This window comes from Petaurus breviceps, unplaced genomic scaffold (genome assembly GCF_028583685.1).
Source record: "Petaurus breviceps papuanus isolate PSGF00001 unplaced genomic scaffold, PetGlider_PUasm1.0 178, whole genome shotgun sequence".
Lineage (NCBI taxonomy): Eukaryota > Metazoa > Chordata > Mammalia > Diprotodontia > Petauridae > Petaurus > Petaurus breviceps.
Window position 1 is genome coordinate 13,819,436 of NW_027185777.1, and position 18,226 is coordinate 13,837,661.

General features: G+C 35.4%; 1 protein-coding gene across 2 annotated transcripts in view; it reads right to left on the minus strand.

The window, feature by feature from the left end:
* Positions 1–18,226, minus strand: part of DNAJC1 (DnaJ heat shock protein family (Hsp40) member C1) — a 260,138-nt gene that overhangs the window by 167,344 nt on the left and 74,568 nt on the right. For both annotated transcript variants that reach the window (XM_069086286.1, XM_069086287.1), the window contains exon 2: positions 457–558. In XM_069086286.1, the coding sequence (XP_068942387.1) occupies positions 457–558 (102 nt within the window). The remainder of the gene's footprint in view (positions 1–456; positions 559–18,226) is intronic.

An 18,226-nucleotide genomic window follows, 5' to 3' on the forward strand; every position in this document is an offset into this window, starting at 1 on the left:
AGAGAAGAGCCTTGACTAAGAGTTGCATTTAGCTTTACTATGAGTGTCACTTTGGACATCACAAAACACTTATATTAAAAGAAATACTCTGTTGTACCTTCTTTAAGTGGCATGCTGAATATGAAAAATAGTGATTTTTCACCTTGCATTTTCTAAAGCAAAACCTGGCATAATAAGATAGTATCATAAGAGTTATATCCCTTCAGATGGACAATGGACGCCCAGTCTGAATGACAGAGGGTATAAAAATGTATTCATTTCATGGCATGGAATGTATAAAAAGATAAACACTTCCTCTTTTCCAAATATTCATTTTCAAAAATATGTATTCTAAATGTAAGTAATATTTTAGTCACATATATATACACACACATACACACACATATATATTGATATAGATATTTACTTCATTACCTGCCACAAAACACATAGTTGTAAACAACATATGTCACTTACTTGTCTAAACTGAGTTTCTGCATTTTCATCTTTATTCTTGTCTGGATGTAAAGTTAGTGAAAGCTTACGGTATGCTTTTCTGATGTCTGCAGATGAAGCATCCTGAAGGGGAAAAAAATGAAGGGGGAAAAAAAACACAAAGCAAACTTTGTCAGAAACAGAAATTCCCAGAACCTTGTTAAGATCTAAGAAGACAGCCAACCAAGTGCAGGACCTGAGGCAATGTAATTTGAGCAATCAGTCTAACAACCAGGCTATGCAACTAGCCTGACCCACATGACTGAACAATCATTCAATCTAATTTGGCTCTCCTCTTAACTTCTTTCATTACCATATAGTCATTACAAGAAGACAGTATTTGCCAAAACTTTTCAAACACTTGCCTTCTTAAAATTAACCAATAAATCTTTTTCAGTAATTAAGAGATCAAAAAGAGACAACTTAAGAATTAATATATCTGTGTGCCTCCAGAGAAAGTCTTCATTCATTTCTGATTCTTATGGTCAACGGTTGAATCCAAGGCCTTGTCATATGCTATTTCTTTAATATCATTTACATTCAAGTCACTGTCTCAAAACAGCTCCTTCAATTTGAATATCACAAGCAAAAAAAGTATGCCTATGAAATAAACATAACTATGAATGGTTGTGTAGCATCTAATATTGCCTCACTCTAAAGGATATTTTCAACAGTCAAATTTGTATAGCACAGATTACAGGAATAAATTTACTTATTTCTTGTGCACAAATGTAATTTTGTAATATTTTAAAAGTTAATACTAGATGGGCAAAGAGGGCTTCCAAGCAAAGACAGCTTGTAAAGTAAAATTAAACTGTTTTTCATGAGTGTGCATGGAGAAATAAACCATGTCATTCTATACAGCTGAAGCTTGGTTACCCAACAAGAATAAAAGACACATATTGTCATGATGGTGCTCAAAACTACATCCGCAAGAAGGTACTATAATTTAATCAGAAAATACTCAATTATGTTTAGCAATGTACTCAAGTTGGGAAAGTTGATAATGAATTTGGCTGTTAAATTTCATTTCTTTTATAGCTGGATATTTTTATTTTGGCTGGATATTTCTTCAAAACATCAAAATTTGTTTCTAAAACTAATTTAATATAAAGGTCAAAAAACAATCTGACTAAAAATTGTGCTCTATCATTGAATAGATGTTAGAGGAACAGGATAGGAGGCAGATAAAGGGATACTATAATTAGTCTCTCAAACTTTCTAATCCAAACCATTATTTTCATTACCAGTTTTCTGGTATTTATATAAAAGTGTTAGCTTAGAAAAGAATATTTTCATGATTTTGTTGTGATAGAGGAATAAAAAGTAGGCAATCGGTTTCAGTTGTATGATAATTAAGATTTTATTTAAATTTTTTCAAATCTTTTCAGCCATCATAAATATACACTTTACTTTATATAACACCCACGTCCTCTATAGCTGTATGTGAGTCGCTTTTCTGTACATTTTAAACCATAAATCACGTGCTTTATGAGAATTGATTATTTAATGGGAATCTATGGCAAACCCTTTTGTGCAGTGAAGGGCTCTTTGTGATGTAAATACCTACCCTGTAATTTTCTGTTTTAATTTAAAGTTGCTATATTGAGTTTAAGGCAGAGCTATATACTTATAAATACCAACTGTATAGCCCATTCAAAAGCACCTATAATAATAAGATCACAGTTTTCATGCACATGAGTAATGTTTCTGATCTTGAGCTATAATGTTTAAGTATGTATACTATATTGCACAATTAAATTCCTGAAATGTGAAGCTATAGTTTAAGAGGTGTACCAGAAGTTAAGCAGAGCAACAAAAATAGAGACCCTGAAGTAACTGTTCTCAAGCCAAAAGCAAAGCAAAATTTCTTGTCCACACAAAAAAGAAAACTCAAAAAAACTTTTGAACTAAATTCATAGATTTGCAAATGATAAATTTATAATAATAAAGAATTATTTGACTATCCTGGGGGGAGATATACAATAGAAAATTGGAACTTTATACAATAAAACAACCAAAATGATTATAGTATACTTGTTTATAAGCAATGTTCTAACTAATCATTATTATAATCTCTCTCTTCCATTGGTCACTCTGTTTTCTTTTCATGTCAATAATGTGATGATCCCTACCTGAACTTGTCTTGGCTTTCATAAAGCCTAAAATAGTTTGACTTCAATTGGAGGGAATATTTATTAAATGTCTAGTATGCACAGCATGAAGCAAGTATTGGAAGAGATGCAAAGTTTAGATTAAGACACAGTCCCCTGCCCTGTGTAGCTGTGGTAAACATAACACAATCACTACAAAACAATTATACTACATTAAATATGGGAGAGAGGTACCCCAAGATGCCAAGTAATGTATAAACAGGAAAGGTCACAGAATCACAGAATTTCAGTTGGAAGGGACCTAAGCAGCCATGTTGTACACCCCACAACCAGAAAATCCCATCTGTAGCATACCCAAGAAGTAGTTTTCTCATCAGACCTTTGCTTTAAGGTATCTCCTGGAGGCATGTAAGCCAGTAAACAAACATTTATTACTTAAGATTCTAGTTATGTTCTGACAAAGCAAAGACAAAAGCAGGGTAGCTTCTACCGTCAATACCTTCATATTAAACTGGGAACACACACACATCAAGGTAAAATATAGGCTATGTACAAAATAAATACTAAGTAATGTTGGGGGTACTGAAAACCATCAGGATCTTGATTCTGAAGGTGGTATTTGGGCTATGCCTGAAAAGGAGCTAGGGAGTCCAAGAGATGAAGGGAAGGAGAGTGCGCATTCCAAGCATGGTAGGAAGCATCAGGTAGGTGGGTACGTCGAGGGTAGTTAGTTTCAAGTGAATCTAAACTGTGAAGTCCTATTTGTGATTTTACCCTGGAGATTTTAGAAAGTGATGAAGGCTCTCGAGCAGAGACCTGCATCAATTTGGAAGTTGTGTGGAGGACCCCTGCAGAGGGCAGGGGATGGCCATCACCTCTACTTTGATTCCCTTTCCTCTCTTCCCAATCGGGACTGTTTAGACAACCAGTTCAACATCACACAGTTCTATACTCTGGAATAAATACTCTTATCCTATCCTCACTTGTGCCTCCTCAAAACCAAACCTGGATTACTCTACCTATCTCTTTTGTTTCTACTTACTTGCTGTTAAATGGAGCTAGAGTAAATCCTGTAAACTACATGAATACAAACTCATTTTTGTCATCTGATCTCAACTGGGTTCTCATTGCAGCAAGAACATCCTCCTATTCTTCCCTAATTCTCTTTCACACTCTTCCCAGATGTTCTTCCAAACCTTTCTTTGCTCACGCCTACCACATAACCCCACTCTCCTCAGCATCTCAGTAGAGGACCTTGCCTCACATGTTATTGAGGAAATAGGGACATTCACCATAAGTTTCTTCTTCCCTGTTTTAGATTAAGAATGTTCTTGACATATCCCATAATCTCTCCTCCTTGCTTCTAATCTCTCATTAAAAGGCAGCTCTTCTCACCAAGGCCTGTTATAGGAATGTAAATTTTTAAGATCTTCCCTGCCCCTAGGCTTAAGTGCACCTGGAGCCTGTGGTGGGAGGCTTGTTTCTCAGGAGATACTTTGTGATTGGGCAGTGGGTCAAGAAGGTTGTTACATTCTCTGAGCCAGGAGAAGGCTATATAAGCCCTGATGGAAAGCTTTGCTTTGGGGCTCACTTTGAGAAGTGTTGTGTGATTTGACCAGATGAGACTCTAGGCAGCTGTTGTTGAGAGCCCCCCGGTTTTGAAAACCCAGATGTTGATGTTTCCCTCTCTGGTAACAGTGATTTGGTATGGATATATGTAATGGTTGGACAGTTTGGAAGCCTGTCTGCTGAAATGTTCTTGTAACTTATGCTTCTAACCTCTGTATAGTCTTAAGTTCAGGGTGCTGACCTTTCCCCCCTGAACTAGGTAAATGATATATGTTTGATTGATTAAAGTAAGCTTGTTAACCCATTTTGAGTTGCTTTCCTTTAGCAAAGAAGATCTAAGAACCTGTGCTGGCAGCCACTCTGGGGACACTGGGGTGCTTGCTGCCACAAGGCCTTGATCCTTTTCCCTGATATCCCCTTTGACACACTGTCCCCATAATTATCCTCCCTTACTTGAATTTATTTTGCTTTGTTTTTCCTCATTTCATGTTGCTTACAAATACACCTTGGTCCCCCTTACCTTAAAAAACAAACCACAACCCTCATTTGGCCCTATCATTTCCTCAAACTATCAGCCATCCTAATTTCTCCTCACAACGAATTCTAAGAAAAAGTTATCTCCCTCATTACCTTTCCTTCTTTTCTCACTCCCTTCTCCCCTCCTTTCAATATGGCTTCCAAACATCACTCAACTCAAAGTCTTCTTTCCAAAGTTGCCATTAATCTCCAAATTTGATGGCTTTTTCTCAGTTCTCTTCCAAATGGACAGCTCTGCAACATTTGACACTCTGACCACTCTCTCCTCCCAGATACTCTCCTCTCTCTGGATTTCAGTACTGATGCCTCTCTTGGTTTGCCTCCTATCAGTCTAAGTGCTTTTTTTCCACTCTCCTTTGCTGGATCGTTGTCCATCTCTTACCCTCTAGGTGTGGGTGTTCCTCTCAGTCAATTAAAGTGGGTAGCCCCAGATTAAGGTACAAAAACTAAGGAAGATCAAACTCTGAATCTGAAGCCAATATGAATCACCATAAAATGAACTAGATCAATCAACTGCATAAGAAACTGACTTTGAGATGATTTGTATATATGTTGATTAGAGTGCACCCCAAAAGAGGAAAATGATTATAAGAAAATGTAACTGGTAGTAAATGAATTGCAATACTGAAAATTGCAAAATCATTTCTAAGTATAATGACCATGCGCTCTTTGAAAGCAAGGACTGGAATTTGCTACTCTTTGTATCACCAGCGCTTATCAATGTGCTTGGCACACAGTAGGCCCTTTAATCTATGTTTGCTGACCTAACTGGGTGGCTGATAAGAAATGCTAAAAAAAGGAACGTTGGGAGTGCCCGGAAGAGCCAACTTGAACAGCTAAGGCTGCCTCAGTAGGTCACTTCCTGTAGTGAATAGTCTTACTATGTGAAACATAATCTAAGATAACCCAGTTCCACTTGTACTATGATTTTGTGTTCATCAATCTTATTATTAAGTTGACTTTTCAATGAGAAAAACTACTAGGAAGAAAATGTGCTGGGCCATTTTGATACAGCTTATTCTCATTATAAATAAACTGGCATACTGGATGATTCATCAGCTTCCATGGAGTGAGTTAGTATGAATCAGTTCTTGAAGCTTGATTATGTCTGGATAGATGAACAAAACCAAGCTTCTTAGCCTTCAGAGCAGAGGCACAGATGCTGGACTTGAGAAAACATCATCAAGATATTGTATACCATGAAGTTCAGGATGAGCAGCAAGCTAACATCTCCTTACTACCTTCCTTTGACCATAACAAAATACTGTAGGAGTTCAAAACCAATAATTAATGACAGCATTAATCATGGAAACTGGAAGACCTAGAACTTGAGCTGGAGATTGAAAATAGCCTGAACCCTGACAAAAGAGTTACCATACTAAACCTAGATAATGTATGCTTAATATTCCTTTTTAAATGTATATCCAGTCATTTTATATATTTCTGTCAAAGAAATCTCTCTAATTCTGAGTGTGACAGTGCCATGCTCAAAAACTTTCACATACAGTCCTACGTAGGTGGGCTTATAAAATGCTTCAGAGTTGAGTACCAGTTTTTCCTTCCAGTTTATTTCATATTACTTATAATGACAAACTATGCTCCAAACTACCATTCCCCGAGTATCTCCTGTGTTTTGCTACCTTGATATTTTGCTCTTACCATTCCCAAAGCCAGGGAATCCTCAATCACCATCTCCACCTATTGAAATCTCATCCATACATTTAAGCCCAGATGAAATGCCATGTTTTATGAAGTCTTCTCTCCTCAAAATTAACCCCTTTCTTCCAATGAACTCCACCTGACACCCTATTTGTAACTTTCTTACATTCCATTTTGTATCATAGTTGATTGGCCTCGATTTCATCTCTCCTCAGTCTTGAATCTAGGGTCAGTCATTTAAAGAATGCCCTTTCCTTCATTTTTGAATCTCCTGTCCCTTTGATTTTATGCTATTTCTATTTTATTACATCACACAGAGGATATATTTAATATTTTTGCCTTTCTGTAATGAAGAGGTCATCATTATAGCATGGAATGTGATCAACTTTTGTAGCAATGACATATAATACTAAAAAATAAAAATATTTCACAAGCTTCTTCATTTGCATTTCAAAATAGAACTACTCAAGTTTTCCTAAATGAAATTATTGGAAGTCATTAATTTTATTAGAAGTTTATTCTCCCCTTGAAGGGTTATATTCAACTTTATAGGTTAAATCATGCTTCAGTGTAAGTCAATTTTCCTTGTGTTTCAGTATAACATATTCCAATCTTTCCTTTCCTTTCTCATTGCTCTAGAAGAGTCCTTCATAACTTTAACTGGAGTTATATGGTATATGGCTCATCTTTTCTGTAACTTGGCAGGAAAAAAAAATCACATTTCTAAGATTCTTCCAGAAACTAATTGATTCCATTGATCTATACATTCTCCCTCACTGCCAATTAAAAAAAAATAATTTTCTGAAATAAGACATTCGGGGTTTCTTGTTTTGTTTTTATGTCTTTCAAATTTTAAATTTTTATCATGCTTTTTGCAAAAATACTCCATTCCATCCTCTTTTATCACCTTTATTACATTATTCCACCAAAGAACTTCCCTCCCCATATATCTTTAATTCAATAAGCTTTTAATGTGCTTCTATGTACAAGGTACTGTGCTTAAACTATGTCCACCATGTTTTGGATTGTAGCTTTTAATTTGTGTGTGGTATGACTCATATTATGATGTGCTTAAGGCTTTGTTCACACCTTAGAATTTTTGTAACTATGAGAGCCTTTTTTCCTATAAGGATAAAAAGGAATTGATATTTCTTGCTACAGAATATGCATGTATTTATAATAATATTAGTAATTTGGGTATTTTCTCTCATGCTGAGATCCTTGTATTGTAGAAGCTGTCCTTCCTCCCCCAAGAACCTGAATTGACTTTTATATTCAGAATTCATATACAAAATTTATTTGTGAAAAAGCTTTTTAGTTTTATAAAATTGAGATTGTTTACTTTGTCTTTTTTATCTCTTTCATCTTGTGGTTACAAAATTTTCTCCTATGTATAATAATAATGTTATACTTGAATTCTCTGATTTTTAACTTGGTCTTTAAATAATTAGATTATTTATCTGTTTGGAATGTACTATGAGATAAGATGTAAGATGCTGATCCAAACTTTTTTTTCAGGCTGTTTTCCAATTTTCCCAGCAGTTCTTGTTAAATAAAGAATTCTTTTGCCAGTAGTTTGTATCCCTGGGTTTATTAAACACCATATTGATGTATTTACCTGAAAAACTGTAATCACTTCTAACAAAAGGCATTTGAGCTTTCATTAGAGAAAACGACCTAAGGCCTCTTCCCTGGCCATAGGCAGGCAATTTAGAAACAGAACTCAATTCAACTACAGTGAGAGACTCTTGATTTAGTTAAACATTGGTAATTAAGAAAAAAAAAAGCAGACTGTGCCCTCAAGAAGCTTGTGCTTTCCTAGGGGATACAATATTTACACAGACAGAGGAGTTTCTATATTGGAAACTGCCTACAGCAAAAATCACAATGAAATAAAGGTATCAAGGAGAATGAGATTAAATCATCATATTTACTATGGGGGAGAAAGAGAGAGAGAAGGGAAAGGGGGTGAAAGGGTAGGGGAAGGGGAAGAGAAGAGAAGAGATCATAGGGAACTTTTTGCTCATGCCATAGCACCTAAGTGGTTAAAGGAAAATCTAATCAAATTATATGGAAAAGGGGGCAAAAAAACCTACAAGAGCTGGGGACTTCATTTTGCACCTTTTAGGTCTAGACAAATCTAACAAAAAAAATAAAACAAAAAAGAATTTAAGGACATGAATAGGATTTTAGAAACCAAACTGCCAAAATAAAAAATGAAAAGAAATTACAAAAGATTGAAAAAAGTTATTAAAAACTATTTTGCCTAATTATATATCAAGAAAACAATTTAAATGAAATAGATAAATATTACAAGAATATATATACAAAACCGAGATTAATAGAAAAATAAATAAAATATGTATACAACCCAATTTCACATAAAAAAATTGGACAAGTCAGAAATAAACTCCCAGGGGGGAGAAAAACCCAGAACCAAACACAGTAGCATAGTGTTTGATAGAGCCAAGGTCACCAGCTGATGGATAATTACCCAACTTTCAATAAAAACTGCTCAGAAAACTGGAAAGGAGTCTGGGAAAAATTAAGCTTCAACAAATATCATATACTGTATGTATCATAAGTCGTGTGTGTGCCTAGAGATGTAAAAGGTCATATATGTGTATGTATGTGTATGTGTATATGTGTATATATATATATATATATGTACATATGTATGCATTTTTGCTTTTGGGGAAGGGCGAAGGCAGGGCAATTGGGGTTAAATGACTTGTCCAAAGTTACACGGACAGTAATTGTTAAGTGTATGAGTCTGAATTTGAACTCAGGTCCTTCTGACTCCGGGGCTGGTGCTCTATTCACTGCGCTACCTAGCCGCCAAAGGTCATATTTTTTAAAAGAAGAAAAAAAAAACCCAACCCATTTATCAAGTTCCTACTGTGTGCTGGGCACTGTGCTAAGTGCTTTACAAATTTATTTCACTAGATCCTCACCCCAACCCTGGGAAGGAGGGGCTGTTATTACCCCCCATTTTATAATCGAGTCTAAAAGAGGTTGGAGGGCATATTAGTCTAAAGAATAGAATGGATGGGAAAGTAGTTGTAGAGGTATCATTGACATCACTTGGAAAATAATTGGATATGGGGTGTAAGGGAAAGTACAGAATAAAAGATTAAAATGTTATAAAAATCTGAGGGAAAGATGAGTTTAGGGAGGAAAATAATTCTTTCATTTGGAGTTCCATTTGGGAAGGGCACTGGCTTTGAAGTCAGATGACCTTGGTTCGAATCCCAGATTTTCTATTTGTGATCCCTGCGACCTTGAGCAAATTATTTTACCTCCCTGTACCACAGTTTCCCCATCTGTAAAATAAAGGGTTTGGTTCTGATGATCTCTTCTAGTTCTAAATTCATGTTGAGCTTGAGGTACTAAAAGCATATCCATGTAGAAATATACAGTAGAGCTCAGGATTGGAATCAGGGCTAGATGTTTAGATTCAGGAGTCATCTAACACAAATAACATTTGAGTACACGAACCCCAATGATATCTTCATGAGTTTGTAGAGAGAAAATAATAGGCTTCAGCACAGAAACTTGGAGTTTACCCTCAGTTGAGGAGTAGGGCACAGATGATCAGCTTACATTACAAAAGAAGCTGAGGAGTGGTCAGACAGGGGAGGAGAAAAAGGAGAGATCAGCATAATAAATACCACAGTGGTCAACCCTGTTAAATGCTACAGAAAGGTAAAAATGGATCAAGACTGAGAAATGGCCATTAGATTTAATAATTAAGAAATAAGGCAAACAAAGCGATTGGAAAATAGTTGCAACAGATAGGAGTGAGAGTATAGTTTTTCTTTGCTTAATCAATTTCTTAATCTCTTATCTAATGTCTACCCCCCCAACTATAGCAGCTTCCTGGTACGAACTGTCTTAGTTTTTTTTTTTTTTAAGTTTATTTGGTACATTTCCAGTTACTGTGAGTTTAGGAGAGGGGTCTGGATTTAAACACAAATTCTCCTTAAGCTGTCTTGCAAGAAGACACTTTTACTAATCTCTCATGTTATCACATGTCTCACAAAGGCTGTTCCAAACCATTTTTCTCTGAAGACCTCAAATTCACGCCACTGACACTCAGCACATGAATTCACCCTCCTCTTTACTAAGATGACTGAGTCCACCCAGCTCCTTCAATTTCTCTCTTTCATTCCTCTACCCATCCTTTCTACTCTCTGTCTAGTCACAGAGACGGAGGGGGCATTTCATTCTTGTTTAAATTAACTCCTCCAGCTGTACCCTTCAGACTCTCCTCTGTTTTCTGCTCCACTATTCTGTCCCATTAGCCACTCCTTCCTCCTATGTATCTTTATTCTTTCTGTCTCTAACAGGTCCTTTCTTCTCAGCCTACAAACATGCTCACATCTCACTTGTCCTTTAAAATAAACAGCTTTTCCTTCACTGAGGATGCCACATTTCAAGCTATCAGTCTCTCACCTCTCTTTACTGCCAATTTTCTAAAAAGAATATTCTACATTCACTACCTTCACATCTCATCAACCATTTACTCAACAAATTTTTTCAGTATGGTTTCCATTCCCACCACTCTACAGTAACAATTGACTTCAAAGTCATTAGTGACCTACTCGATGCCAAATTCAATGGTTATTTTTCCATTAGATGATGGCAGAAAAAGCTGGTAGGACATGTTTCTCCCAAATAAACCAAAAACCAAACCCTCACAATGGAGAAACACAACAATGCCAAGAATAGGAAAACTGAAAGACCCAAAGAAGGTAATTCTTATTAAAAAAAAACTAACCAAAGACCAACTTAGTACTAGCACTGCTCCCACTTTTAAACACAGCCCAGTAACTTCAGGATGGCTGCAGCTTTAGGCACAGACTTTTGGATTTAACCCCTCAAGGGGACCTTGGTACACAGTTGGCTCTAAGACCCTGAATTAAACCCAGTCTGAGGCTTGAGAGGTAGAAAAGGGGCAACTATGGAAGATTATGGAGAGTTGGGGGGAAAGAATGCAGAGAAGAGAGGGAGAAGTATGGCACTCTTTTGCAGCTATCTGATAATAAACGAGGAAAAAGAAAATGAGAAGGAATGAGAGGAAGGAGGAAAAATCTAATTGCAAATGCATTTCAGAACCTCCCTTCAGATGAATTCTAGAAGACCCTTCCCTACCCCCTTCACAAGCAGTCTCTCAGGGTCAGTCTGTGGACTAAAGGTCAGTCTCAAAAATGAAGGTGGAGGCCAGAAAACTGGGCTGGGGAAAAGTGGAGAATAGGTGGTTCCTCAAAATCTTACAGTGGAAGCTGTCTCAATGGCCATTCTCACCCCTTAATGGCAGCAGAGGCTCATCCAAATTCAACAGTTCAAGAGGACAAAAAATTAAGCAAGGGATGAGGACAAGATACACAGTACTGGGTACACCGAAGGAAAAGGAAGATAAAAACCACATCAGAACAACATTGAAAAAATAGTAGAATTTTAATAGCAGATAAAAGCTGATAGAGGAGAAATGAACAAACATTCAAAGAAATAACCATCACAATAAAGAAGTACTTGACAATAGATTTCTGAATCAAAATTCCCCAAGGGAAATGAAGGCACCATAATGAACACTAGGAAGCCCCCTCTAATGACAAAGGAGCAAATTCAAGTAGAGTCCACATGACACAGTGCCTGGCATAGAGAAGGTATTAATAACTGTTTGTTTACTGAATAGTTCAGAAAATGAGATAATTAGCTGAAAACATAGAAGAAATGAAGATGGGAATTAAGATATCTGAAGGAAGAAACTCATGAATCTATGCAAAGTATAATATTCCAAAATAGGAGACTCTTTGAAAAAGGGAGTAGAATTATACTGTAAAATACAGGGGCAGAGGGAAAGTAAAATTTAAAATATCAAAAGACTACAAGATTGGTAGTTTATAGGAGTACATGACAAAATAAGAAAAATTAACCTAAAGATATGATTTGAAAATTTAGTTTAAGGATTACATGTCTTCTAGAAAAACATTAAGTAAAGAAAACCTGAATACTATATTCCAAGAAGTGATATAGGAAAATTGCTCAGAAACATTAGAAGAGAGAAAATTAACATCAGATGAATCCATAGAAAATCAATGGAAAGAAACCAAAAATTAACTCACCAGGAAACACTGTAGTTAAACTTCAATATTATAATATCAAACAACAAACTTTTCAGGTGCAGGGGGAAAAAAAAAACTTTTCACATTTCAAGGAGAATCAATCAAAATAGTCTAGGAATAACACTTCTGATAAATCAAAGAAAAATTTGGAACATGATGTTCCAAAATACAAAGTGCTTGGCTGGCATAAAAAATATCCTATAAAGCCGAGCCCATGAACCAAAGAACAGCAAAAGGAAAGATGTTGAGTCATGACTTCAAGAGAAGCCAGATATGAGTAGAGTGTTCAACATGCAAAATGACCAAGCAGGAGAAATTTAATCTCAGAGGCTAAGAAAAGAAATATTTTAATAGGGCTGGATAAGGTAATACATATCGGGTAGCTGAGTCATCTAATTAAAAAAAAAACTTGCTATTGTCTAAGAGATTGAAACAGGATAAAGAACATTAATGGAGCAAGGAGCAAAAGATATGGGAAAAATCTGGAAAAGAAAAGAAAGAAATTAATATTTCATTAATAAAGAGGGGCACAGTGAAATCCTGCTTAAATCTCAAGAGAAGAGGTAGCTTTCAATTTTTTTCTCTGCATTTAGGGTGATAGGACCTTAAGGCCTGACCACTGGAAGGCAGATCATTAGCTTCCTCCACAGGCTTACTTTGCTTCTAAGCAGACAACTCCCAGCCTTAGTCTTTTTCTTGACCTCCCATCCTATGTATTACCAGATGCCCACTGAACACATTAGGGTGAATCTCTCCTAGGCCTCTCAGACTCCAACTGACTCTACTGAATTTTGCTGTGTCTAACTGTGGCACTGCCGCACTTCTAGTCACCCCAGCTGGCCACAGTGATCACACTTGATCCTTTATTCACTCTTCCTCCACCCACACATCCTATGCGTTCTCAAGTCTCATCTATTCTGCCTCAGCCACTGAGTCCAGGCCCTCGTTCTCCTTCTTACCTCCACTATTATAACGGCCATCTCATCACCTCAGCTCTTTCCCCTCTCTAGCCCTTCCTTCTTCTAACATACCAGAGTGACTTTCCTAAAGCACAAGTTTAGTCATGTCACTCTCCCAATCAATAAGCTCCACTGGCTACGCTTCTATAATTAAAGACAAACTCCTCTGTTTGTTATTTAAAGCCATTCATAACCTTACTCCAATCAACTTTTCTACCCTTATTATATATTACTATCTTATGTTTATCTTCTGAACCTGAGCAGAAAAACATATGGAAAAAGAGAAAGGTCAAGAAATTTTTCATGACACAGGATTTGCCATCTGCCCATGAATGATATCTAATTGACATTAACCCCATCTTATCTACACAAAAATACTGATATGATAAAAAGATAATTAGGTCATGGCTGAGCAAGAAAGCAAGGTATAAACACTGCTTTTCTTAGTATACAGAGGCAAGACCATCTGTTTCAAGGAGAAGCTGATATAATTTACTAGATATCTTATATAGGAATTTAACAGATTTCCTATAAATTTGGATTAGAAATAACAAAGAATCATTTTCAATTTATTATAACTTTACGCTTTAAACAAATTATACTACTTAGTACACACTTTGACATTTCACCTTTTTCCCCTTGAAACAAATATGATCTTCTCAGTATGTCAAAATAACAATTTAACTATTCTACCACTATTTGAATAATTTTAATTAAATAATAGAACTCAGATGATTAATTCCCACTGCCTTTATGGCAACAGCATTTTTCTTATTCTTAATAATCTTATTCAGGTAAGGAGGTCAATACTTTAAAGGATTAAACCTCAGTATGGGAGTGAGAAATCAAACATTGCTTGTTATACATGGACAAAAATAGACTTCAATTATAATTTGATGGTCACAGGATGTGCCCACAGAAACATATATTTAATGACGCCAAAGATAAACAGACTACAAAGTAAAATGTAAATGCCTATATTGTTAGTAAGAATAGTGGTCAGAATAAAGTTCATGTTGTCTTTGGTTAAAAAATAAAAAAGAAAGCTTCAGTATTCTCTATAAGCAAAAAAGACTTGAGAAACACAAAAGTGCATTCTACAGATATTAACTGTGGTAGATTTTGTACCAAAATAAATTTTTAAATTTAATTTTTCTAAAAATCCAAACAAAATAATACCAATAAATGAGGTATTTTCCTTCTCCTCTCCTAAATTCTAAATATGCATTCTCATAGTTGATAATAAATTAAAAGTGTACAATTGGCAGTTGGAATGAAATAAGGTTAGATATAATATTACTCTCAAAAGGAGGTCCCTAAAACAGCCTCTATTAAAGAGGAAATGTGCAGTTAGAGAAACATCCCACCTCTTTGTATATTTGAATGAAATTATAGACAAAACATCCCACTCACTTTTCTAGGAAGGCAAAAAATAGATTTCTAAACATTCAAAGTATTATAGACCCAATGTTTACATGCAAAGCAGTATTTTGGCAAGGAAAAACCTCCCTATGAGTGAATTGTAATTTTAAAAAGCCTAAAGAATGTATTTTCTTTAAAATACAAGGTATTTATTAATTCTTAACTTTTCCTCAATTATTTTTGCTATGAAAGTTACAAAAAGAATAATCACTATATTGAGTTTTCTATCTCTGCAACTTAAGGTCTAGTTATACAATTTAAAAATTTGTATATAAGATTTGGAATTTCTCACTTTTCTTATCTAAATCTGTATATAGATAATACTGGGAGAAGTGTGAAGAGATCCTTTGTTTTCCTAAGTGTTCTGAGAGGAAGACCAAAATGCCAAGTACTCTCAGCATATGATTTACAGGCTAAGGCAACATGCATTGCCACTTCTAGTAACAGAAAATAAAGAATTGGCTTATACGCCTATATAATTCATAGTTCTAACCCCCCACCCCCACCCCATCCTATCTCTAAAACAGCTTCAACAAAACCTTTTTTCAATATAAAGAACAAAAAAATAATACAGATTGGGACGCAGATAGTTTTTATAGTTCAGTTAAACATATGTTTTTTTAATTAATCTAGATTTAAACACCAAAAAAGACATTTCCAACCACACAGAAATACATAAAATGAAGATTGTATATGAAACCATGACTTTCCATTTCATATCACTTGATTTTCAAAGAAAATATAAAATAAATTCCATGTGTTCTCAAAACTGTCCTGCCTTGTCTATGCTTCTTTCTGAACTTGTTTCTGTACTGTTCTGTGCATTAAAAAACACATTTAAATTGCCCTTGTTTAATTGGCATGAAGATTGCTAACCTCTACCCTCTTCCCAATTAAAAACTGAGAGAAAGAAAAGGGGAAGAAAAAAAACCTTGTAACAAGTATAGTCAAGCAAAACAAATCCACATAGTGGCCGTGTCCAAAAACATATGGGCGGATGGAAGAAATGGGCATCAGATGAACTTCACTCATATATGAATTAGACAATGGACAGTAGGAAGACACACAGAAACACACACAGTTTGGTGCATAAATCCATCAAACCCAACACAAGGAACCAAGTGGTATCTGGGGGAGGGATGGTTAAAAGAGAGGACAATTCTCTGAGGAGGGAAGTTAAAAGAATAACAAACCTGATTATAAAGGGCAGGGGAGTGTAAAGAAAAAATTAAATTCTAAGAGTTTTCCCATCAACTGGGGAATAACTGAATGGTATAGGAATGTGAGGGAATATTATTTTTCCATAAGAAATGACAGAGAATCCTGGGAAATATGATGCAGACTAAAGTAACCAGAATCAGGCAGGTGATTTATTTAAGGATAACAGTATAAATAAAAATAACTTTAAAAGATTTAAGAACTCTGATCAAAGCAATGGCTGACCATGTCTCCAGATGACCATAACAAAGCATGTTACCTGCTTTCTGACAGAGAAGTGTCAGACTCAAGGTGCAGAAAGAGATGTACATTATTTGACATAGTCACTACATTTGTTACAAGTGTTTGCTTTTTTTTCCCCTCTGTTGTTTTTAGTCAGATGGGGAAAGGAGAAGAGGGGAAGGCCATAATAGTGATGCCATAAAAGGAAAGTCATTGAAGCATTTTTTTTTCTTTTTGCCTTTTGGAGGGCAATTGGGTAATTTGCCCAAAGTAACAAGTTACAAAGTAACTTGCCCAAGGTTACATGGCTAGTTTTTTTTTGTGTGTGTGTATGTGGGTGTTAAGTGTCTGAGGCCTGAACCGAACTCAGGCCCTCCTGAGTCTGGGGCCGGCGCTTTACTCACTGTGCCACCTAGCTGCCCTGAAGCATTTTTTTTAATGCATAGAAGAGAACAGAAGTACATTAATAAAGAAGTACAGACAAGCAGGACAATTTTAAATGTAACATAAGGAATGTTATTATATACTTTAAAAAATGTGATTTGGAGTAGAGACAGTTTCATATAAAACTCTCTTTGTGTCCTGCTCTACATATGGTGATACTTGTGTTTTGGTGAGTAAATTCAGAATAAAAAAGAAATTTTATATTAAAAAAAAAAAGAAATGGAGATAATCTGTCAATGTCTATTCCTTTATCCATTTCCCATTTTTTTCAGTAATTGCATCATATTACTTTATCTTATTTTAATTTTTTCTTCTAATTTAGTGCAGATTTTAATTTTTGTGCTAAAAAAAATCTATGATCTGACTTTACATAGACAAAATACCCAGAAACAACTTACAAATTGGAAACCAGTTATTTCTTTTCTATTAAAATATTCTTAATTTCATTTTGTTATACTATTTAGTATTGACCATCCCTAATGCCTCTTGACTCTCTTCCTAAAAAAAGTATTCATGATACAAAGGCATGAGACTTCTGTGTAATATTCAAGACTTTGTCATCTTTTGTTTATTAATCCAGGCTCCTATCTTAGTATATAGATAGATATAAGTCTATATCTATCTATCTATCTATCTATCATCTATGTGCATACATACACATATAAGTACATTTATTTTCTGAGAGGCAGTATGGTGTAGTGGAAAGATTGTTGGACTTGTGTTCAAGTCCTATTTCTAAATTTTGCTAGTTGTATAACTATGGCCAAACCACTTAATTTCTCTGAGCCTCAATTTATTCATTTACAAAATCGTTATATTAATACCTTTATGAATTCGAATCAAGCACTCCAGCAACTAGAATTTTGGCTCCCCAAATTTGAGGAATTAAATGAAAATACTTCATTACTTTCTCTTATCTTTTTCAATTTCTTTTCTTGGTAGCAAATGCCTCTCCAAATGAGTAATTATGTGGTAAATGCAAGCATCCTTGCTAGCAAGCAGCAAAGAAAACCCATACATAAGCCTTATATGTAAAAAAAAGAGGCTTATTTTAAAATATTATTTACAGTTGGTTGGAGATTGGAATACGATACCAGAGGCCTCCAAATCTGTAGATAAGGGCAATAGCATGGCAGGTCCCAAGATTGTAATGATGTAGCATGTCCAAAGATGGGTTCCCCACTTTCACTTTTTGTTGAAAAAAAGTCCCATCTCTAACATGTGTTAGATATGCTTCCTCCTTTGGGTGATTTTAAGATGGGGAATGGCAGAATAAGGTGCTGTCAGCTGCCTCTGTTTCCATACATACATTTTGGGATCTTTGAGCACAGTAAATGGTCAAGGGATGACAGTAAGGGAGTGAAATATTCCTTTATTTACTCAAGGTTGGCTAACAAGGGGGACATGGGAGGTTTTATCTATGATTGAAGGTATTCTGGGTACAACTGGACCCAAATGGACAGTAGTCTATGAAGTTATG